Source organism: Myxocyprinus asiaticus, chromosome 40 (genome assembly GCF_019703515.2).
Source record: "Myxocyprinus asiaticus isolate MX2 ecotype Aquarium Trade chromosome 40, UBuf_Myxa_2, whole genome shotgun sequence".
NCBI classification, from domain to species: Eukaryota; Metazoa; Chordata; class Actinopteri; order Cypriniformes; family Catostomidae; genus Myxocyprinus; species Myxocyprinus asiaticus.
In genome coordinates this window covers 38,339,922-38,364,857 of record NC_059383.1, presented here as the reverse complement: position 1 = coordinate 38,364,857, position 24,936 = coordinate 38,339,922, and the positions used below count along the sequence as shown (strand labels likewise).

Here is a 24,936-nt window from a genome sequence, read left to right as displayed (position 1 = left end):
TATTATCTTATAGTATTATACTGATTACTGTAAATCTATACCATGTTATTTAAGTGGTATTCAAAGAATTTGATGGTACATGTTCATAAATACATTGTATTACCAAGGTACCACATCCAAACAAAACATTGTAATACCAGCTAGTTTGCTAGCGTTGTTTTTTATTTTATTTTTATTTTTGCATATTTTTTTTTTTATCAATATTTGGTATTGTCACATCATTGTCGTATTGTTTTCTGTTTGTTATCATACTGTGTTATTGTTCTTTGAATAATCATAAAAACAAGCAATTAATTTTAACAACGCGTTGTTTCATTCGCACTACAACTCCCATAATGCACTCGGCAGCGCTTGCTTCCATTAGTACTTCCGGTGTGGAGCCGGTCTTTTCCTGTGTCTATAAACTTGAGATTAGCGGTTCTTTGGCCAGTTAGACTCAATCTAACGCCATCCACAGGGGCACACACCGACTAAAGCCGCAGAGATGACCGAACAGATGACCGTAAGAGGGACCCTTAAGGGCCATAACGGCTGGGTCACGCAGATTGCCACGACACCGCAGTTTCCAGACATGATTCTGTCCGCGTCCAGAGGTAACAGACAGACACTATTTATACTGCTCAGCACACAGCTGTCTGTCTCTCTGATCAGATATTATAGCGCACAGCTGTCTGTCTCTCTCTATGAGCAGATATTTAAGTAACAGCTGTCTGACTGACAGCACGTGAGAAGTGTTAGTACAACAACTGTCACATCTTGCAAAAGTACTATGGTACAGTGATAGGCCTAATACACAATGCTGTTTCAATACCATATTTATATACTATGCACTTTATGACGTACTTCACTTGAAATGACCATGTTTCATGCCCTAGAACCATTGTATTACTGTGATACTATGTTAAAAACACGATAATATACATGTTAGAGCTTTTAAGAGAGAAAAACATGGACAGTTTAATACCACTCTCTTTGGATAGACCATGCAAATACCCTGGTACTCAAACAATATGGTAATCATTACCATGGTAAAACCACCTGATACCGTCACTGTAACATGGTATCAGCACAATACTTACACTAGAACGCTCTGATCACATAAAGGAAGATTATGGTGTAGCCCAGGGGTTTTCAAACTGGGGGCAGAAAAAATATCAGTGAAAGAAAGTGTAAAAAATAAATAAATTAAAAGAGTTATAAATAGTTAACGTTTCCAGAATTTAGGGCCTGGGTAGCTCAGCAAGTAAAGACGCTGACTACCACACCTGGAGTCACGAGTTTGAATCCAGGGCGTGCTGAGTGACTCCAGCCAGGTCTCCTAAGCAACCAAATTGGCCCGGTTGCTAGGGAGGGTAGAGTCACTTGGGGTAACCTCCTCATGGTCGCTGTAATGTGGTTCGTTCTCGGTGGGGCGCATGGTGAGTTGTGCTTGGATGCAGCGGGGAATAGAGTGAAGCCTCCACATGCACTAGGTCTCCGCGGTAACGCGCTCAATAAGTCACGTAATAAGATGCGCGGATTGACAGTCTCAGACGCGGAGGCAACTGAGATTCATCCTCCGCCACCCGGATTGAGGTGAGTTGCTATGCCACCACGAGGACTTAGAGCGCATTGGGAATTGGGCATTCCAAATTGGGGAGAAAAAAGGATATTGTACAGCCTACATTTGTTGTATTTTTCTGCTTCATTAATACTTAAATATAGGGTTGTGACGATACCAAAATTTCAGTAGTCAGTACCAATATCAGTAAAATTTCATGATTCACGATACCAATTTCAATACCCCTAATTATTGTTCTCTGCGGAACAATAATGGGCTTTTTGTGGCCGTTTTCAAATTGGTGTGGGCGTTACTGAACTATCCAATGAAAGTGGAGAATCTTAATGTTGCAGGGAAATCGTGTAAAGAGGTTGAAAAACACCCATCCTGGTTTGAAAATGCCCACTTTTGTTCTGCAGAGACACAAGTCTCAAAAAAAGGGTAATATGCTATTGAACACTTGGCCTATTTAACAAAGTTAAATGTATCAATGTAATAATCAATTAAAACAATTGCATGTTTCCTTGAAGAGTTTCTCAATTATTCTGTTCCATGTTTTAAAGTGTAAACAATTTCATTATCAAAATGGTGCATGATCAAATGAATAGAAGTTTAATCAAATGAAAAGTGCTTCAGTAAAGGTCCACAGCATAATCCAAAACATAAAATTGGTCTGTTTTTGTCGAATATAAAACAGCACAACAGAATGTCACATTATAAATTAAAACAAAACTTCTATTCAGTACAGTTGCACTTTTGCTTGATAATGTCTAAATATAATAATTAATATTATTATTATAGTAAATCCTACATTGTACTATACAGTAGTTATATTTCTGTCGTGATTTCTTCAATTCTCCTGTCAAGCTTTTATTTTGAAACAAACTTTTATTTTGATGTGGAGGCTTTTCCGTTTTGTGTTTTTGACGGTAGTTTCACACCTTAGGTTAAAACATTGGTTACATGGCCGAGGCACGTGTGATTATTAAAGTGCAAAATGCTGCAATACAGTTACTTAAATATATAGTCTGAAGGCACAGCGCTCCTTACAGTAAATGTGCGCTCATCTACTACAAAAGCACAGAGCACGATGCTCATAAAATGTGTTTTAATCAGTCTGTGTTTTCAGCATATAAGCGGCTTCACATGCTCACGTGTGTGCTGAAGTGCGCAGCACATGCAAACTGTATTTATTTAATTAATTTGGTGGTTTAACACTACGTAACACAATTTTTGTTCCTGGGTAGTAAGTGTTATTTCCTAATTGCTTATGCCTCAGAAGTATAGAAAATGGCTATTATTCCCCACAAACTTTGCTTTTGTGACCAGGACAGTGATATTTTGAAATGTACCTAAACTTAGTAAAAAAGAAACATCCTCTCAATTTCAACTGCTTTTATTTTCAGCAATCTTTACATGTGTAAATATTTGTATGAACACAAAAAGATTCAATAACTAAGACAAATCTGAACAAGTTTCACAGACATGTGACTAACAGAAATGGAATAATGTGTCCCTGAACAAAGGGGGGGTCAAAATCAAACGTAACAGTCAGTATCTGGTGTGCATTAAGAATCCACCAGCTGCATTAAGTACTGCAGTGCATCTCCTCCTCATGGACTGCACCAGATTTGCCAGTTCTTGCTGTGAGATGTTACCCCACTCTTCCACCAAGGCACTTACCAGTTACCGGACATTTCTGGGGGGAATGGCCCTAGCCCTCACCCTCCGATCCAACAGGTCCCAGACGTGCTCAATGGGATTGAGATCCGGGCTCTTCGCTGGCCATGGGAGAACACTGACATTCCTGTCTTGCAGTAAATCACGCACAGAACGAGTAGTATGGCTGGTGGCATTGTCATGCTGGAGGGTCATGTCAGGATGAGCCTGCAGGAAGGGTACCACATGAGGGAGGAGGATGTCTTCCCTGTAACGCACAGCGTTGAGATTGCCTGTAATGACAACAAGCTCAGTCCGATGATGCTGTGACACACCGCCCCAGACCATGACGGACCCTCCACCTCCAAATCGATCCCGCTCCAGAGTACAGGCCTCGGTGTAACGCTCATTCCTTCGATGATAAACGTGAGTCCGACCATCACCCCTGGTGAGACAAAACCAGTGAAGAGCACTTTTTGCCAGTCCTGACTGGTCCGGTGAAGGTGGGTTTGTGCCCATAGGTGACATTGTTGCCGGTGATGTCTGGTAAGGACCTGCCTTACAACAGGCCTACAACTCAGTCCAGCCTCTCTCAGCCTATTGCGGACAGTCTGAGCACTGATGGAGGGATTGTGCGTTCCTGGTGTAACTCGGGCAGTTGTTCTTGCCATCCTGTACCTGTCCCGCAGGTGTGATACTCGGATGTACCAATCCTGTGCATGTGTTGTTACAAGTGGTCTGCCATTTTCAGCTGTCCTTCCTGTCTCCCTATAGCGTTGTCTTAGGCGTCTCACAGTACAGACATTGCAATTTATTGCCCTGGCCACATCTGCAGTCCTCATGCCTCCATGCAGCATGCCTAAGGCATGTTCACGCAGATGAGCAGGGACCCTGTGCATCTTTTTTTTGGTGTTTTTCAGAGTCAGTAGAAAGGTCTCTTTAGTGTCCTAAGTTTTTATAACTGTGACCTTAATTGCCTACCGTCTGTAAGCTGTTAGTGTCTTAACGACCGTTCCACAGGTGCATGTTCATTAATTGTTTATGTTTCATTGAACAAGCATGGAAAACATTGTTTAAACATTTTACAATAAAGATCTGTAAAGTTATTTGGATTTTTACAAAATTATCTTTAAAATACAGTGTCCTGAGAAGTTTATTTCCAATGAGAAAACGGGTGAATTTGTGACTTCGTTCACATGAAGTCAGAAAAAAACAACATATGAATCCAAAATCCTTCTTTATCTGTGGTCCGACAAAGACACCGGCTTTGACCTTTGCCTCAGACAGCTTAGGGAAGAAGTCTTGAAGGTACTTGAAGGCTGCCGTCTCCTTATCTAGAGCTCTGACAAATTGTTTCTTAAGGCCCAATTTGATGTGCAGTGGTGGCATCAGCACCTTCCAGGGGTCCATCAGTGGCTCTCACTTGACATTGTTCCTCCCCACAGAGAACTCGGTCCGCTGTGGCCAGTCCCGCCTGTGGTAGTGCGCCTTGGTGTCCCTGCTGTCCCAAAGGCAAAGATAGCAGGGAAACTTGGTAAAATCGCCTTGGAGACCCATCAGGAATGCCACCATTTTGAAGTCTCCTATGACCTCCCAGCCGTATTTATCATACTTCAAGGCATCCAGCAAGGTCTTGATGCTGTTGTAATCCTCTTTGAGGTGCACCGAGTGAGCCAGGGGAAGAGACGGGTACTTGTTACCATTATGGACCAGCACGACTTTGAATATTACTTTAGTATAAATCCATGTTAATTTGGATTCATATGTTGTTGTTTTTCTGACTTTATGTGAATGAAAAGACATAAATCCACCCGTTTTCTCATTTGAAACAGGTACATTTCAAAATATCACTGTCCTGGTCACAAAAGCAAAGTTTGTGGGGAATAATAGCCATTTTCTATACTTTTGAGGCATAAGCAATTAGGAAATAACACTTACTACCCAGGAACAACAACAACAAAAAAAATTGTAGTCTGTGCTTGGTACTTCTGGTACTGCAGAAACACTGGTATCGTTTAATCTTTTTTTAAATCATTTTTTATTTTAGAAATGACTTGGTACAGAAGTACGGGTTTGACATCAATGCTTCAATAGTAGTCGAAGTTTGAATGCGAGTGTGGCCTGTCATTTTCTCAATCTCATGTACTTGAGCTCTATTGTCTTCATGTTTGGTTAATTTTCTTGTTTCTCCAGACAAGACCGTCATCATGTGGAAACTCACCCGGGACGAGACTAACTACGGCATTCCTCAACGAGCTCTTTGCGGACACTCTCACTTTGTGAGTGATGTGGTAATCTCATCTGATGGTCAGTTTGCGCTGTCAGGGTCGTGGGACGGCACCCTGCGTCTGTGGGACCTCACCACGTGAGTACAGACAGAAAAATGCTCAGTATTCTTGATTACAGTAACTGGGGTTTATGATTTATCATTTATAATTTCGTAGTGGAACCACAACCCGTCGATTCGTGGGTCACACTAAAGATGTGCTGAGTGTTGCCTTCTCTGCTGACAACCGTCAGATTGTGTCTGGCTCTAGGGACAAGACCATCAAACTGTGGAACACTTTGGGTGTCTGCAAGTACACTATTCAGGTGAGACCTGCACAGATGAGATGTTGCATAGTGATTAAATATTTGGGAAAAATAATTGAAAGGCTGCTGGTTTGAGCCCTACAAATGTTGTTCCATTGTGCTCTTGATCCGTTAACTTCAGCAGTAATACCTACATTTATAGTTATGACTTAAGCAGATGCCTTCTTACTAAAGTGACTTGAAGGACACACATCATGTTCTTCTTGATTAACCAGGACAGGTAGTTAAGGTTTGATCACCGCACGCAAAATGTTTTGTGTTGTTTCTCAGGATGAAAGTCACACAGAGTGGGTTTCCTGCGTCCGTTTCTCCCCTAACAGCAGCAACCCCATTATCGTCTCCTGTGGCTGGGACAAGATGGTCAAGGTGAGAACTGGCTGACAATGCGGGTAAATCACTCGCATATAGCAGTGTTCCCATGTGTCCTGGAAATCCTTGAAAACCGAAGAAATAGAAGTTTGCAATGCAATTTTCCAGTCATGGAAAATGAGAAACGTACCTAAAAGTCCTGGAAAGTAATTGTTTGTCCTGGAAAAATGTTTGATTGCGTCACTGACAAAATGTTTGTAACATGTACAAGTATTGATCTAGTGCAAGTTTACAGTACTGTAGTGTAAACTGGTCTGACCCCAGATATTTTTTTGAAACTGAATTCACACCACGAGGTGGAAGCGTGGTGATGCGGCTTTAACACCTCGGTATGTAAATTAATTGTAAATAATTCCGTCCGCTTATACCGCCGTTACCACATGTAGGGCCGTATGATTTCCTCAATGCGGAAAACATGGATGGAATCACTGAATCCAGTCATAAAAATTGCATTAGCTATAAAATGCGGAATGTAACGAGATTTTACGTATTTGGGACAAAAATTTATGTTGTAATGCACAACTGTTCAAGCTGAATTCTTGATGTGTCCAAGTGTGACTATTAAACCGCAAAAGGCTGAAATTTAATTATGTAAATATATACTCTGCATGTGCTGTGTGCTTAAAAATCAATGTGTGAAGCCGATGACTCGTGCGCTGAAAACACCTCATCATGAGCATCACGCGTGCTCTGGGTGTGTTTGTGTGTAGTAGATGATAGTGAACAGAGTGCTCTGAAGCGTGCAGCACATACAGACTATATATATATATATATATATATATATATATATTTTAATGAAATCATAGCTTTTTGGGGTTTAATAATCACACTGGGCCATGTAGCAAACTGCTTATCCAGAGGTGAGAAACTACCATCAAAAGCAAACCGAGGCGGCAAAATAAAAGCCTTAATATTTTAACATAGCATTGCATTTTTTTTTTTAATCAAGTGAAGCGACTGAATATGCGACCGAATTGCATGCTATGCAACTAAAAATGTCTGTGATTAGCCACTGGATGGTACATTTTCAGAATTCGCTTGCCAGCGATTGAATAGTATGGTGATGAAGAAAAGTTTGGTTTGACTCGTTCTGTGTCATTTGTGTCCAAAGACGATATCCACGCAATCCATTTGTCAGTGAATAATGTCTTTTTTTAATACCCTTTCTATTCTCTTCAGTCAGTTGTTGATCAAAACAAACAAAAAAATAACTTAATTCTAATCACACATAGCATGAATGCGGTAAAGAAACTGTGCGGCGACTCTCTTGTTATTATGCACTCAACCAGAACACTTTTGGGAGACACTCACTAAACTGCCCCTATTCTTAAAGAGACAGTACTGTTTTAGCATGTGTTCCACATATGCATGTAAATATATGTATTTGTATATGTGCAATAAAATATATGCAATATCAAGGCATCATCTTGATTGATGTAATACATGGATTTGTACATTAAAAAGCTAAAATGTGACCAAAATAATGAAAAACTAATGATACAATTTGTAAAATTAATATTTTCATAATGTACCTAGTTAGAAGGTTGGCTGTACAAGTACAAAAATGATATCTCAATATTTTTCTTCCTATTGACAATATTTGATATATATCTCAGTTATGAATTTGCTCTGAAATGGCTCAAAAGAGTCTTTTTTTTATTTTTTATAAATCAGATGAACCATTATTTCATCCAAACAAATTTTGTAAGTAGATTACAATATTGAATCTACTTGGTAAAGGCATTGAATAAAAATCTATTTAAAAATAATGAAGGCATGTTTCCCTACCGTTTTTCACTAAATAAACACGAGAGAATGAGATCTAATCTTTTTCATTCAAATGCACTCTTATATTTTATATACAATGATGCACAGTAGCTTAATAAAAAGCATTACTTACCTTCATATATTTTTACAAAAACATTTTTGTGAAAGAACAAGGTTTGCAAAAGCTACGCCACTTATTTTTTTAAACGCAGTTGAAAATTGCATATTAAATCATCACAGTGTAACCAGGTCAAGCTTATTATTATCATATAATAGTGAATTATCATTATTGTTGTGTGGATTAGATTTGTTTTATATACAGTTGAAGTCACTTAGGTTGAAGTCATTAAAACTAATTTTTTAACCACTCCACAGATTTCACGTTAGCAAACTAAAAAGTCGTTTAGGACATCTACTTTGTGCATGACATGAGTAATTTTTCCAAAAATTGTTTACAGACAGATTGTTTCACTTTTAATTGACTAGTTCACAATTCCAGTGGCTCAGAAGTTTACATACACCAAGTTAACTGTGCCTTTAAGCAGCTTGGAAAATTCCAGAAAATGATGTCAAGCCTTTAAACAATTAACCAATTAGCTTCTGATACGAAGTGTACTGAATTGGAGGTGTACCTGTGGATGTATTTTAAGGCCCACCTTCAAACTCAGTGCCTCTTTGCTTGACATCATGGGAAAATCAAAAGAAATCAGCCAAGACCTCAGAAAAAAACTGTGCACCTCAACAAGTCTGGTTCATCCTTGGGAGCAATTTCCAAACACCTGAAGGTACCACGTTCATCTGTACAAACAATAGTACACAAGTATAAACACCATGGGACCACACAGCCATCATACCGTTCGGGAAGGAGATGCATTTTGTCTCCTAGAGATGAACTATGGTGTGTTGGTGGCATAGTGGGCTAAAGCACATAGGTGGTAATCAGAAGGTTGCTGGTTCGATCCCCACAGCCATCACCATTGTGTCCTTGAGCAAGGCACTTAACTCCAGGTTGCTCCAGGGGATTGTCCCTGTAATAAGTGCACTGTAAGTCACTTTGGATAAAAGCGTCTGCTAAATGCATAAATGTAATGTAAATGTAACTGAGTTTGGTGCGAAAAGTGCAAATCAATCCCAGAACAACAGCAAAGGACCTTGTGAAGATGCTGGAGGAAACAGATAGACAAGTATCTATATCCACAGTAAAACGAGTCCTATATTGACATAACCTTAAAGGCTGCTCAGAAAGGAAGAAGTCACTGCTCCAAAACCACCATAAAAAAAGTTTGCAAGTGCACATGGGGACAAAGATCTTACTTTTTGGAGAAATGTCCTCTGGTCTGGTGAAACCAAAATTGAACTGTTTGGCCATAATGACCATCGTTATGTTTGGAGGAAAAAGGGTGAGGCTTGCAAGCCAAAGAACACCATCCCAACTGTGAAGCATGGGGGTGGCAGCATCATGTTGTGGGGGTGCTTTGCTGCAGGAGGGACTGGTGCACTTCACAAAAAAGATGGCATCATGAGGGAGGAAAATTATGTGGATATATTGAAGCAACATCTCATGACATCAGCCAGGAAGTTAAAGCTCGGTCGCAAATGGGTCTTCCAAATGGACAATGACCCCAAGCATACCTCCAAAGCTGTGGCAAAATGGCTTAAGGACAACAAAGTGAAGGTATTGGAGTGACCATCACAAAGCCCTGACCTCAGTCCGATAGAAAATTTGTGGGCAGAACTGAAAAAGCGTGTGTGAGCAAGGAGGCCTACAAACCTGACTCAGTTACACCAGTTCTGTCTGGAGGAATGGGCCAAAATTCCAGCAACTTATTGTGAGAAGCATGTGGAAGGATACCCAAAACATTTGACCCAAGTTAAACAATTTAAAGGCAATGCTACCAAATACTAACAAAGTGTATGTAAACTTCTAACCCTCTGGGAATGTGATGAAAGAAATAAAAGCTGAAATAAATAATTCTCTCTACTATTATTCTGACATTTCACATTCTTAAAATAAAGTATTTATCCTAACTGCATGAAAGAGACAAACTGATCCTGCAGGATCTCTTGCGAACATGCTGGACCTCTCTCATGTATTTGGATCTAGAGCTGGGCAAAAATATTGATTTTCACCTTAATCTTCATTTGTGCGATCCCAATGTCGATTCTTAACATGCCAAGATCACTCTTTCTTTCTATCTGCAATCCCCAACAATCAGATGTGCATAAATACTTCCCATTTGCTACAAAAAATGTCTGTGATTATCCACTGGCTGGTCATTGTTTAGATTTCACTCACCAGTGTTGGAGTGGTGTAGTGGCATAAAAGTTCAGCACCGAGATCTTTTCATTGCGTGCTGAGAGTAAAAGTTTTGACTCTTTCTGTGTGATGTGAGTCCAAAGACGAAATTCAAGCAAAGCATCTGTTGTTTAATAATGTCTCTTTTAATATCCTTTCTGTTCTCTACAGCCAGATATTGATCAAAAACAACAAAAGAAACATTTAATTCTAATCACACATAGCACGGATGCTGTAAAGAAACCACTCGACCGAACAAACACTACTGTCAAAGTACCTGCCACAGCTCTTAAAGAGACAGTACCATTTTAGCACTTGTTCTAAATATCTAAGTAAATACTTGTAAATAGTACACTTTATGCATGTAAACTACAAACATGTAACAAAATACTGTATATATGCAATATAATATATGCAGTTTCAATACACCATATTTATTGATGTAATACATGGGCCACATAAAAAAAGCTAATGTCACAAATGATGAAAAACTAATAATCAAATAAAATGTGTAAAATTGATATGTCCATTATTTAACAAGTTAGAAGGTCCCCTGTATAGTGAATAACAGCATTAGCTGACAGATAATTTCTTTCATACTGTATGCAAGCAAAATATGCATTATAACTGAACTATACCCAAATTAATTTAAATTAAAAGTAAAATCGAACCATGATATTGTAGTGTATCGCAATACGTATCGTATTGTGATTTTAAAGCTTGTGAAGGTGTTTATAAAGCACAGTATCATGTGAACTATCATGTGAACTCTTGTTTTGACACTTGCAGGTGTGGAATCTGGCCAACTGCAAGCTGAAGACCAATCACATCGGACACACGGGCTTCCTGAACACCGTCACCGTCTCTCCTGATGGCTCTCTTTGTGCCTCTGGTGGAAAGGTCAGTTTCACTAATCAGGGGCTCGTCCGGGATCCGATCCTGAAGTGTATTTTCTGCCATGGCAATCTGCAAATCTCGATGGCTATTTGGATATTATTTGCAGTTCTGTAGTCCTGTTTTGCTGAAAGCGTTCATTATAGTTTGTTTGGAGGTTTGATGTCTCCTGTGTCTGTATTCAGGACGGACAGGCGATGCTGTGGGATCTAAACGAAGGAAAGCATCTGTACACGCTGGACGGTGGTGATGTCATCAACGCTCTCTGCTTCAGTCCCAACAGATACTGGCTGTGTGCCGCCACAGGGCCCAGCATCAAGATCTGGGTATGATCAGCTCTCTCTCCTAATGATGATCTACAGTTTATGATTGTATATTGCAACCTGTTTTCCTGTCTCACTGCTAGTCTCACACTGTTGTGTCGACAGGATCTGGAGGGAAAGATCATTGTTGATGAGCTCAGACAGGAAGTCATCACTACTAACAGCAAGGCTGAGCCGCCACAGTGCACATGTCTAGCCTGGTCTGCTGATGGACAGGTAAGAGTCTCCCAGATGGCAAAGCCATCGTTTGTGTGATGTTGGCGTTTTACTGGTAATCAGTGTCAGCTTGGTGGGTAAATATTTGTGCCGGCAGAAAGCTGTGATGTGTGTGTGCGTCATGATAATTATAAACCAAATGTATTTATTAATTACGCAATATATGTATTCTTTTTCAGACTCTCTTTGCTGGATACACAGACAACCTGATCAGAGTTTGGCAGGTTACCATCGGAACCAGATAAAGACGTAAATTCCAAGAACCGAATGCAAAGCGTGGAAAAATTAATAAATAAAAATAAATAAAAAATGAAACGCATCATGTCCTCGTTAGCATTTTTTACTTTGGTGTTGATAATGGTAATTTGTGGTACAACATGGAGCACTTTGGAATTGTTCTTTTCGACGTTTCTTAATATTTATCTAATGGAAGCGAGGGAGAGGCAATATGTTTTATTAGTCATGTTTTGATGTCATATTAATCTGCTGCTGGATAACGCTGTACATGCTTCAATTTAGGACATGAGCAGTGTGCGACAGCAGTTGATTTGGAAAGTAGAAATGAAGGGCTGGATTCAGTGGATCCTGTAGAAGCTTGTTTGTTTGTTTGTTTGAGAGAAACAGACAAATGTAAAAAACTGCTGTCTGATTCATTTATTTCTTACATAAAATTTCAATAAATTTCAGCCTTTTTTAAAAATGTCTGAGTTAGTCTTTTTGTTTTGGTATAGTGTAAACACTATCAGTTGAACTACACATGAATTGCATGTTTTATGCAATGTCTTTATCACTTTTAAAGGAACAGTTGACCCAAAACTGAAAATACTGTCATTGTTTACTCGCCCACATGCCATCCCAGATGTGTATGACTTTCTTTCTTCAGCAGAACACATTTGAAGATTTTTAGAAGAATATTTCAGCTCTGTAGGTCCATACAATGCAAGTGAATGGTGAACGAAACTTTGAAGATACTAAAAGCACATAAAAGTAATCCATGTCTTCATAAGCGATCCAGTCGGTTTTGGGTGAGAATAGACCTAAATATAACACTTTTTTTCCACTATAAATCTTGACATCAGCAATCTCCTCAGCGATCATGATTTCCTAGCTCCATCCAACACTCCGCATGCATCATGATCGTGCAATGGCAAGATGTGCAGTGAAAAAGGAGTTATATTTAGGTCTGTTCTCATGCAAAAGTAATGAGATAATTTCAGAAGACATGGATTAAACCACTGGAGTCGTATGGATTACTTTTATTTATTTATTTATTTTTTGATCACTATTCACTTGCATTGTATGGACATACAGAGCTGAAATAGTACTAGATATTAAAAGCTATAAGTAATCAAATGTTGATTATCAAGCCTGCACAAGTAATGAAAATTAGGCACAAAAATACAACATTTTATGTCTAAAATGCTGAGTTTACATTGTATATTGAATATACATTTTAGGTAGTTGTGCTCTGCTCTAAAATATTGTATTAGTATTTTCCCTTTGTTAGAGCAATCGCTATAAAGTTATTTTTAAAAATACATATGCAGTCATCATTGGAGTCACGGGACATTAATTGGTCAAAAGCTGTGGGGACCCTAGTTGGTGTAAAAAAAAAAAAACATGTTTGAGTCACTAATCTATACTATAGATCTATATATAGATTAGAGGTTTGAGTTCTGAACATTTCGAGCTTGTGCTCGAGCGTTTGAATACTGCTGAATAAGTGCGCAGGAGGAAACCAAAAAGGGGGCGGTGAACTTACCGTGCTTGACCAATCAAACGACGCCATAAATACTAGGTCTCTCTGACCCATCCAATCAGAGCTTGTTTTACATCCCCGAGCGCATCCGGTGCTATTAAAGTGGCCACGAGTTGGCACTGCAAGCGAGAGTCCATCTTGGAGAACGGTTCTTTCAGCTCCGTTAATTTTTTTTATTTTTTTTTTTATTTTTTTATTTATTTTTTACTGTAAGCCGGTTAAATTGAGCTTATTTCGCTTTTTGTGCATGTGTCATATGTTAAGAAAATCCATGCGCAATAACAAATGTGATAAAAAAAAAAAATCCTTCTTTTTTGTATCTTAATGAGCTTAGATGTTAGCATGTAGCTGGTTTAGCTTTGCGTGCATGTTGCTTTAGCTTTCGCTACTCCTCTTTAATTACATTTATTTAAAATGCTATTGAGGTTATACATTTGAACGCCTGATTTTATTGTTGTATTATGTATTTGCCAGAGAGACACTAAATCATAGTTTAATGTATATCTTTACGTTGAATTCTTTTGGTATTATCCATGCTACTGCTCTCTTTCCAGCGTCAAACCGCGTATTCACATAAATGTAAACGTTTCTTATCTAAAGGTGATCAAAAACTACTAGAATGGCCGACGCAGAGCATCAGTTCATGGAGACCTCCGAGAACGGAAACGGAGCGGAATTCACGGAGGCCGGAGCGGATGAAGAGAACAGAGGCGCAGAGGGAGGACAGATCGACGCCAGCAAGGGCGAGGAAGATGCTGGGTGAGAATATTTAGCAGTTAATTGTGTTTCTGTTCTTATTGAGATTAATCTTGTTTCGTACTGTCGTTGTTGGCGACATATGTTTTAACGGGTGCTGGGGTTCTGGTTCTGTTCCTCTGTCCCGGTTATTGTGCTCATAGTTGGGGGTGATGGTACTTTGAGGGTTGTTGATCGCACACTGTCAGCCGCATTAGCGGTTCTAGCTTGTATGGTGCCCTGGGCGAAACCCTCTTCAACAAAATCCCAAAGTTGTTGATGCAGCTGCCCATGTCGCCCATGCCTAAATCTGCCACTGGTCAGCCGTTTGATCCTGCCAGTGGGGCATGAGATGCACATTTAAATGCACGGCCCCTGATGTTTCTTTTTATATAATATATATATATATATAATACTGCAGCTGCAGAAATATCCACCTTATTTTTCAGCGAAGCTAGGGCACTGTCATTATAAACCTTCCAGCTATTTTAGCTATGCAAAAATATTACATTATGCTGCTTTATGTTACAGGTTGGCAGTAAATGTAGATTAATTATTATTATTATTATTATCATTAATTACGATTTTCATAAACACGTTGGTTTTGAGTGCAGATAATTTTACAGTTTATCACATTTTGCCATCGTTTAATCACACACTGTTGCACAGGCAGAATTAATAAAATCAGGCGCTGACAAGGACAGTCCTCCACGCCGTCTTGACACGCCTCCACAAACTTTACACAGCCAGCAGAGAGAAGAAAGATGCTGGGAAAATGCTGCTTCAACTATCTTTGAACCAAAACTGCTCCTTATTTCATCTTTGCAAAATAACAAATGCATTTTACTTTCCGTTCTTGTCAGAGAGCATTCTGTCTTTCTTAGCGGTGTATAGTAAACAGACATGCAGATTATTATACAGCATGGCTTATGAAGCATCACCTTTGGAAATAAAGGCATCATCGGAGGTTGTGCAGGTACATATGAACGGAGGTTTACATGGAGACAAGAAACACGGTATCGTCACAATCTCCGTAAAGAAAGCAGATTTTATTACCATCTCCAATACTACAACACACAGCAACAAGTTAATAATTTATTTTTTTTCACTATAAATGCTGACGTTAGAAAATCATTGGCACGTAATTCTGCTAAACATCCTGTGTTTGTGTGATGATGATCTGGGCATATAAACTAACTCTATTATAACCTTCTAGTTATTTACACTGCAGTCAATGCCAGCGAAACTTTCTCACATTCGCCAGAAGTGCAGCCGCTTCTTACTTCCGCGTTGCAAAATAAGGTGGATTAGACACCACATTTTCAAAAGATCAAATCACTTTATTGTCACTCAACCATATACACAAGTGCAATGGTGTGTGAAATTCTTGGGTGCAGTTCTGATCAACATAGCAGTCATGACAGTGATGAGACATATACCAATTTACAATAACATCAAATTAACACAACACAATTTACATATCTAATATACACAATTACTCACAACACAATATACAAATAATAATATACAATGTACAGTATGCACAATATAGAATACAAAGTATACAATAATAATAGTACATATAAAATATACAGTAGGTTGTATTGTTCTGTATTGACATTCAGGCTCTCGGTTGATAGTCAGTTGCCAGTGTGTTGTTAAGAGAGAATATAATATAATAATAATATAATTTATGACAGTCCGGTGTGAGATATAAGACTAATAAAGTGCAGTGCTGATGTATTTTGATCGTGAGAGATCAAGAGTTCAAAAGTCTGATTGCTTGGGGGAAGAAGCTGTCATGAAGTCGGCTGGTGCGGGTCCTGATGCTGCGATACCGCCTGCCTGATGGTAGCAGTGAGAACAGCCCATGGCTCGGGTGGCTGGAGTCTCTGATGATCCTCTGAGCTTTTTTCACACACTGCCTGGTATATATGTCCTGGAGGGAGGGAAGCTCACCTACGATGATGTGTCTGACAGTTCGCACCACCCTTTGCAGTGCTTTGCGTTTGTGGGCGGTGCTATTGCCGTACCAGGCGGAGATACAGCCAGTCAGGATGCTCTCCACAGTGCAGGTGTAGAACCGTGTGAGGATGTGGCGGTTCATTCCAAACTTCCTCAGCCGTCTCGGGAAGAAGAGGCGCTGATGAGCCTTCTTCACAACGACTTCAGTGTGGACGGACCATGTGAGTTCCTCAGTGATGTGGACACCCAGGAACTTGAGGCTGGTGACTCTCTCCACTGGTGCTCCATTGATGGTGATTGGACTGTGTTCTCTGTCTCTTCTCCTGAAGTCCACCACAAGCTCCTTTGTCTTGCTGACGTTGAGGGAGAAGTTGTGCTCCTGACACCAGTGTGTCAGAGTGTGCACATCCTCTCTGTAGGCTGTTTCATCATTGTCAGTGATCAGACCTACCACCGTCGTATCATCAGCAAACTTAATGATGGCATTGGAGCTATGTGTGGCCACACAGTCATGTGTGTACAGATGTTTAAAAAAAAAAAAAAAATTGTGTGTAGGTTATTGTAAGCTGTTTTATGGTTGCCTAGCAACATGATTTTTTTTTTTTATTATTTTTTTTTTATTATTTATTTTTTTTACATAATTGAATATAAAACGTACAACATGGCAAATTTGATGATTGGAAACGATGATAGAAAAAATCACATGAGCTAGGTGACACTTTCGGATTTTCTTTCTTTTTTTTTTTCCTCTCAATTCCCATTTTGATTCAATGGGACAAAATGAGCTAATTCGTTTTTGTCACAACAAAATACCATACTATGAAAAATTATGCGTGGGTCTGAATATGTTGCATGGTGTGATTTACAGTGCTTTGGAGAACATTTAAAACAAGTGTATATGAATATGGAAATCGGTTATCACCTTGCTATGCGGGTGAACAATTTTCTGGGCCTTTTTCATTTTGTGGTGAAAAGTAATGCAATGTTGCATTAACAAATATATATATTTTCTTTATGATTTAAGGTGGTGTTTTTTTTATTTATTTATTTTTATTCTGTGTGTGTGTGTGTGTGTGTGTATGTGTGTAATATATAATATATATATTTTTTTTATTAAATTGCAAGATATGGTGATAGAATAAACATTTGCTGAGAAAGCCCCTCATAACAATTCAATATATAATCAAATAATTATATAAATGAATGTTTAAATTGTGCACAATGCATATTATAAAAAATTCAGATATTTAAAATGCATCACATTGTGGCAGATGAGTGAAGCACTAGTAAGACAAAAAGTGGTTTTAGAAAGTAATCTATGTTTCTGAACCTAAGCCAGCCACATTGACCTGCAATCCATTTTGCAATTTAATTCGTCAATCTGTCAGACATTTAAAAGGGCTTTTATAAAGATGTGTCGGTGTACACGTCAAATGGGTGATTTGGTTGCGTCGTGTCACAAACAGCGTTTTAGGTCGCTGTGTTAAATAAACAGTTTGAAATGTAGAAGAACACTATCCATGCATTCAGAATTGTACCATGTCCAGCTGAGTTTGAGCGCAAGTACACATTCTCATCTTGTGCTGTTGCTGCAAGCCAGTGGTTCGTCTGTACAGCTGGAGTTTCACTTACTGCCCCCTGCTGAAAACAAGTGGTACTGATAGTAGGAATATTCCCAGGGTATCCGCGGGTCCTTAAAGTCTTCAGTTTACTTTTTAAAATGTAAGGCCTTAAAAAGCCTTAAATATCTTAAATTACAAAAAGTCTTAATTTCTTTTGCGGAGGTATTAATTTTTGGGGCGTGAATATAGGAGACGCCAGAATCTATGCAAGTCAAAATCTCTCTCTCTCTCTCGTGCATTTAGCAGCTGACACTTGAGTTTAGTTTGAGCGCGTGCAGGGAAGCGCAATTTTACTGAACTTACGATGTTACATGTATAAACCTTCATAAACCTGTTAATCAGAAATGCAAATGCTGTGTTTTTGCGTCTCTAACACTATCGCTCCTGCTTCTAGTCGACAAAGCGGTCAGCATTACAGTTTGCAAGCACGCGAGGTTGGAGCGCCTTTTGACGCCTTTTCAAATCATTGCGCTTCCTTATTTTACACTACCTTTGACAATAATTGTAAAGCTAACAGAACTACTCGGCTGCAGAGTTGCACCCGTTATCTCATCTCCATCTCTCTAGATCTAGGGCTGCCAACGCAAATGACACTGTTCTCAAGCTCTCACGATACGTCAATTTTCTCATGCAGTGATAACGTCGCGGAGCAAAGAGGACACTGACAGCACACGGACAGACAAGAGAGCAGCCTGCATGATGCTGCGAGTTATTTGGACCAACCGGGGGAAAACAACAGCAAAGCGTCTTTCCCGCTCCTTCTCTTTCATAATTTAATCTGTTAACATTTCCAATACTTGTCAACTTTAAACGGCCATTTTTAAGGTAACTGAGTTTTGAGATTTCACTCAAATTAAAATGGTCATCACTTACCTTCATGCGGTTGCAAACCTGTATGACTTCCTTATTTCAGTGTATATCAAAAGGAGATATTAGGGAGTTTCAGTCACCATTCACTTACATTGAATGAAAAACAAGATGCAGTGACAGTGAATGGAGACTGAGACTAAACGTTTTGCTTAACATCTCCTTTTTTTTTTTTTTTAAAGTTCCATGGCAGAAAAAAATTCATACAGACTCAAGGGTGAGCAGTGATGACAGAAATTTCATTTTTAAATGAACCATCCTTTAACTACCTGTTAAAGGTGTCTGCCAAGAAAAAATATATAAATGTTCTTCAGCACATGCTAGACCTTATTCACAGCAGTGGGATCTTTGATTTTTAATGACAATGACAACAAGGCTGTGCGGGATAGACGTACAGTCTCTTCGATGGCATGTACTGCAGTTTAAAGTGTTTTTGGATCGTTCTGTGTACAAAACATGGAAGAAATATCTTTTCAAGAACACTCAGTAGACAAAAAACTCCATACAACATGAGTTGTGGAAAACCAGATGGGATATTGGAGCTTTTTACAGATTTATACCATGCATGTCATTGAAGAGATGTTAAGTCTATCCCTCACAGCTTCATTTCCATTCCCATTCCCATTAAAAATCAAACATGGCACTACTGTGAATAAGGTCTATAGACCAATCCTCTTGTTTACAAAAATAACAGCGTGTGCGCAGTAAGTGGTGGCAGAAAGCCCACTGACTGTGTTAGATTTAACAGATTAGATGATTAAATGAAAGTATGACACAAAACCATCATAAATACAAACATATTCTTAGCGATACAATTACTATAATAAAATGAGTTAATAAATAACATGTAATCATGTTCGCTATACATTTTTACTGCAAAGTTGTGAGTTGAAATGATCTCAGTCCAGTCAGCTCTGATGGCTTAAGAGCCCTCGGAATCATTTTTCTACAATGTAATCCAATAAGTTTCTTTTTTGCGCATGGTTTTTGCCAACACTTCCATGTTTGACATAAGTGGTGACGTTGCCAAAGTATTGGTCTATTGCATCACGTCTTGCTGGAAAGCAAGTGACTAAAGAGAAGGGTCACAATATAGGCTACATACTTTAGGCTGCATGCGTTCTTAATGATTTCATTTAGAGTTTTAATGTTGTATTAACTTATTAACACACAAATGCACAATAAAATATAAAAAAACAAACATGTCCAGAGACATTCAAGTAGTCTCAGTGGTTTTGTATATACCAGCTAATGAATTAGTGTTTTGTTTTTTTTTTTTTTAAGTTGCGAAAGTGGTCTTACATTTTTTTATTTTTTTTTATTTGGCCTTAAGTCTTAAATTTCATTCCTTCGAAACCTACAGATACCTCCGGGGACATGATTAATCGCACCAAATAAAGCATTAAATTGATCGCCCTTTATATACAGTCACTCCATATACTGTGTACGGCAACCTAATAAAGCGTTGTACCACTCGCTATATGCATTTCTATATCAATTTGTGTTAACATGATTGTCAAGTTCTCCTGTACTGCCTTTGGTGAATATTTTTGGTAAATGCAAAATTGCATTAGTTGCACCTATTTGTTATATTAACTGTTGTCTTTACAGTAAAATGTTTGTTGGAGGACTCAGCTGGGACACCAGCAAGAAAGATCTCAAGGACTATTTTTCCAAGTTTGGGGAGGTGACCGACTGCACCATAAAGATAGATTCAAACACGGGCCGGTCACGAGGGTTTGGATTCATCTTGTTCAAAGATCCAGGGAGTGTTGACAAGGTGCGGACTCCCTCTACAAGAGAATTCAAGAATGAGATCTCCCAAGTAACAGATTGTAAAACATCTTTGTTTTCTTTTAAAGGTGCTACAGCAAAAGGAACACCGACTCGACGGGCGACAGATCGATCCTAAGAGGGCAATGGCCATGAAGAAGGAGCCAGTGAAGAAAATCTTTGTTGGTGGCTTAAACCCTGAAACCACCGAAGAGAAGGTCCGAGAATACTTTGGGGCCTTTGGAGAGGTGAGTTTTAACGGCTGTTCTGTGAACAAGTCTGCATCTACGTCTCATCTTCAGGCTTTATATTAATGGGTTGTTTGTGATTTGCAGATTGAAACTATTGAACTGCCAACTGATCCAAAGACGAGCAAAAGGAGGGGCTTTGTTTTCATCACATACAAGGAGGAATCTGCGGTCAAGAAAATCCTTGAAAAGAAATACCACAATGTTTGCGGAAGCAAGGTAACTAACGCAGATGAAGATGAATGAATTGTTTGCAGAATGTACCCAGTAGTAATGGCTCTTTTGTTGGTACGTAAACACTTGCCTTGATTTTCCTGTCAACCTGTTTTAAAAATTGCAGCCCTTGTCTCACCCGTTTCCATTGTTTATTTTAGTGTGAGATTAAAGTCGCCCAGCCTAAGGAGATCTACCAGCAACAGCAGCAGCAGTACGTTAATCGTGGAGGCTACGGCGGTCGTGGCAGGGGCCGTGGGGGTAAGATATATGTAGTTTATGAATATTAAGGCTGGATTATGACGAATTAATGGTATTTGTACGTCTACATTTGTAGTGTTCAGACAATTTTAATATCATTCAATAAGTGATCTCTTTATCAGCCAGAGTAATTTGATTGGACACTTTTGAAAAGCATTGACGTAATGAAGTTTCTATGGTGTCCTCAGGCCAGAACTGGAACCAGGGATATAACAGCTACTGGAACCAGGGCTATGGCAACCAAGGCTATGGTGGCCAGCAGGACTATGGCAGTTACGGTGGATATGGCAACTACGACTATTCCTCTGGCTACTATGGCTATGGTGGATATGACTACAGTAAGTTAACCACTTTCAAATGCTTTCCTGATCACTATTTAACTTGTTTTACATTCACTTATTTATTTCCCCCCTCCAGACCAGGGAAATCCAAGCTATGGGAAAACACCCAGACGTGGAGGCCACCAGATTGGCTACAAGCCATACTGATCACATATAGAACAGGTTTGTATCTCTGTCGTATTAGTTTCTGTGAGGATATGTGCATTTCTACTAGGACCTTTTTAACATACAACGACAACAAACCGTGGTTTACAGCAGAACTCGGGCAGCTTCATCGGGCAAAAGAGGATGCTTACAGAGGTGGGGATAAAGTCTTGTACAATCAGGCCAGGAGCACACTACGGAAATCAGAGTGGCTAAAAGAAGCTATTCTGATAAGCTGAAAAACAAGATCCACTAACGACCCTGCATCAGTGTGGAGTGGCCTGAAACAACTTACTAACTACAGGACTCCTACCCCCCAACACTGTAGTGGACAAACAACTGGCTGATGACCTTACTGCGTTCTACTGTAGATTTGAAAGACCTAATCTCACACCCACTCTGACCTTCACACAAACATCAACACTTCCTGCAACCCACCTCCACTCAACTGCACTTAAGATCTGAGAAGAGGTGTGTCGCAACTTCTGAAAACAAAAGACAAGGAAAGCACAGGGCCCAGACATTTCACCTGCTTGTCTAAAATCCTGTGTTAACCAGCTGGCCCCCATCTTCACACTGATCTCCAATAGTTCACTGGAGCAGTGTGAAGTCCCATGCTGCTTCAGATGGTCAGTCTTCATTCCTGTCTCAAAGCAACCCAAAATCACTGGACTTATTAACTACAGACCCGTCACTCTAATGTCTGTGGTCATGAAATCATTTGAGAGACTGGTGTTGGCCCACCTGAAGGACATCACTGGACCCTTTTTAGATCTCCTTCAATTTGCTTAACGAGCAAACAGGTCTGTGGATGATCCAGTCAACATGGGATTGCATCATATCCTGCAACATCTGGACAGACCAGGGACATATGCAAGGATCCTTTTTGTGGACTTCAGTTCGGCTTTCAACACCATCATCCCAGCTATACTCCAGAATAAATTACACCAACTCTGTTACCACGTCTGTCTGTCAGTGGATCACCAGCTTTCTGACGGACAGGCAGCAGTTAGTGAGACTGGGGAAATTCACTTCCAGCACATGTACGATCAGTACTGGTGCCCCTCCAGGGATGTGTGCTCTCCCCACTACTCTTTTTCCCTGTATACCAATGACTGCACCACCAAGGACACCTCTGTCAAGCTCCTGAAGTTTGCAGACGACACTACTGTCATCGGCCTCATTCAAGATGACAATGAGTCTGTATACAAAAGGAAGGTTGAAAGGACTGACTCACTGGTGTAGTCAAAACAACCTGGAGCTGAACATGCTCAAAACAGTGGAGATGACAGTGGACTTTAGGAGGAACACCCCAACATTTACCCCACTCACCATTCTGAACAGCACTGTGGCAGGAGTGGAGTCATTCAGGTTCCTGGGCACTACCATCTCACAGGACCTGAAGTGGGAAATCCACATTGACTCCATTGTGGAAAAAGGCCCAGCACATGTTGTAATTCGCCAGCTGAGGAAGTTCAACCCGCCACAGGCGCTGCTGATTCAGTTCTACACAGCAGTCATTGAGTCTGTCCTCTGCACTTCAGTAACTGTCTGGTTTGGTGCAGCTATGAAATCAGATATCAGAAGACTACAATGGAGAGTTTGGACTGCTGAGAGGATTATTGGTTGCCCCCTACCTTCCCTTCAAGAGCTGTACACTTCCAGAGTGAGGAAAAAGGCTGGAAAAATCACTCTGGACCCCACTCACCTTGCCCACTACCTTTTTGAACTGTTGCCTTCTGGCAGACGCTTCAGAGCTCCGAGCACCAGAACCGTCAGGCACAGGAACAGTTTTTCCCCTCAGGCTATCCATCTCATGAACAGTTCAAACTGCCCCATTGAGCAATAATTAATATGCAATACACAGCTTAGTTTATTTCTGTTTATCCAACATGCCATACCTCTTCTGCCATTACATTCCCTTGCTTCTGTATATAACAGATTTGTATATTGTTCATGCTTTATATATATATATATATTAGTCCTATTGTGTATTTCTGTATATACTTTATTTTCTATTCACTTTTTTATTTTTATTTTATCTGTCTTGTTGCTGTATTGTTTGTGTAATGGAAGCTCCGGTCACCAAGACAAATTCCTTGTATGTGTAAGCATACTTGGCAATAAAGCTGATTCTGATTCTTCTAATAATTTATGCTAATTGCACTTAGACTATTTGCTGTGTTCTAATGTGAACATGTTTGTCTCTGCAGGACTGAAGCATTCTTAAACCAAGACTCTGACATAGTGACAACAGCTGGTCACACAGACATGGACTCCTTTACAGGACAAGATCATGATCCATTTGTACAGAACAGACTAATAGGGGAAGCAATGTCACTTTTCCACATTTTTATTTTAATTTTATTTTCCTTTGTCCACGTGCATTTCCAGAGTTGGAAGTGTTATTTTTACTGTACTTTTTGGTACCTTTTTTGAATAATGTATTGTATGGATGTATTTTACATGTCTACTGGATTTACCACATGAGGTTCGGGAGCTGCCAGAGCTTTTGAAATAAAACAATGAGTAATTTCCCCCAGTGTTTCCATATGTTTACTATGCTTATATTTGCTTATGTTCCTGCAAGTTGCAAGGCTACAAACCTGCATAGAATAGGAGAGTTTTTTGGTGTGTGTGTGTGTGTGTGTGTAATATATATATATATATAGGAAAAATTAAATATCATTGCAAGTAATAGTCAATGTCAGCATTTTGGATAATATTAGAATTAAATTTATTTGCTTGGATTTAATATGTATTTTTTACCTGCCTTGGTTGTAATGAAGCTAAAGCTTTCTCTGGACTCTAGTGAACCGATTGTTTCTCACTAATCTCATTCCTATAGTGTTTTGGTAGAAATAAATGATTTGTAAGATTTTGGAAGTGTTCTGTTTACTGGTTAATGTAAAGTGTCTGTCAATCTTAAGTTTTTATTTTTATTTATTTTTAATCCACAATAGCCCATGTCTGACTCTCCTTAATCACCACAGGAAGTTCCTGCCAAAATTCAACACTTATTCAAAACATTATGGAGACTTGCCTTTAGCCACCTTGTTTTTTTGAAAAATATTAAAAGCTGAATGTTTTTGTACAACTGTTGGAGGAAAAACTGAGGTGGGTGACTGGTAGGAATCCTTAAATGTGAGATGTTGGCAAATCTATGATCTACTGTATGTTACTAAAAAAAAAACATGGTCATAAAATGGATTTATGGACATTACACACAGTACCGCCATCTTTCAATTTTGGCGGGAATGACAACGAGGCTGTTTAATGGCTTGTACTGCTTAACCCTTGTGCGACCTTCGGGACATTTGTTTTTTTCATTTGTTTTTCGATCATTTTGGCT

The 24,936-nt window shown here is 39.4% G+C and overlaps 2 protein-coding genes across 3 annotated transcripts; both read left to right on the top strand.

The window, feature by feature from the left end:
- The first annotated feature begins 362 nt into the window (after nucleotides 1-362).
- LOC127430867 (guanine nucleotide-binding protein subunit beta-2-like 1) lies at nucleotides 363-11,975 on the top strand. The gene is made up of 8 exons (XM_051680998.1): nucleotides 363-593; nucleotides 5,393-5,564; nucleotides 5,644-5,791; nucleotides 6,062-6,157; nucleotides 11,013-11,123; nucleotides 11,303-11,443; nucleotides 11,546-11,656; nucleotides 11,836-11,975. Exons 1-8 carry the CDS (start codon nucleotides 485-487, stop codon nucleotides 11,899-11,901), a joined length of 954 nt encoding a protein of 317 aa, XP_051536958.1. The 5' UTR covers nucleotides 363-484; the 3' UTR covers nucleotides 11,902-11,975.
- Nucleotides 11,976-13,491: 1,516 nt separating this feature from the next.
- LOC127430868 (heterogeneous nuclear ribonucleoprotein A/B-like) lies at nucleotides 13,492-24,465 on the top strand. Of its 2 annotated transcripts, XM_051681000.1 has the most exons (9): nucleotides 13,492-13,624; nucleotides 14,016-14,174; nucleotides 20,216-20,384; nucleotides 20,467-20,625; nucleotides 20,713-20,844; nucleotides 21,000-21,099; nucleotides 21,288-21,437; nucleotides 21,517-21,602; nucleotides 23,798-24,465. In XM_051681000.1, exons 2-8 carry the CDS (start codon nucleotides 14,035-14,037, stop codon nucleotides 21,585-21,587), a joined length of 921 nt encoding a protein of 306 aa, XP_051536960.1. In that variant the 5' UTR covers nucleotides 13,492-13,624; nucleotides 14,016-14,034; the 3' UTR covers nucleotides 21,588-21,602; nucleotides 23,798-24,465. The 2 variants fall into 2 exon arrangements, with proteins under 2 accessions (XP_051536960.1, XP_051536959.1); XM_051680999.1 differs by having other exon boundaries at nucleotides 13,535-14,174.
- The last annotated feature ends 471 nt before the right edge of the window (nucleotides 24,466-24,936 follow it).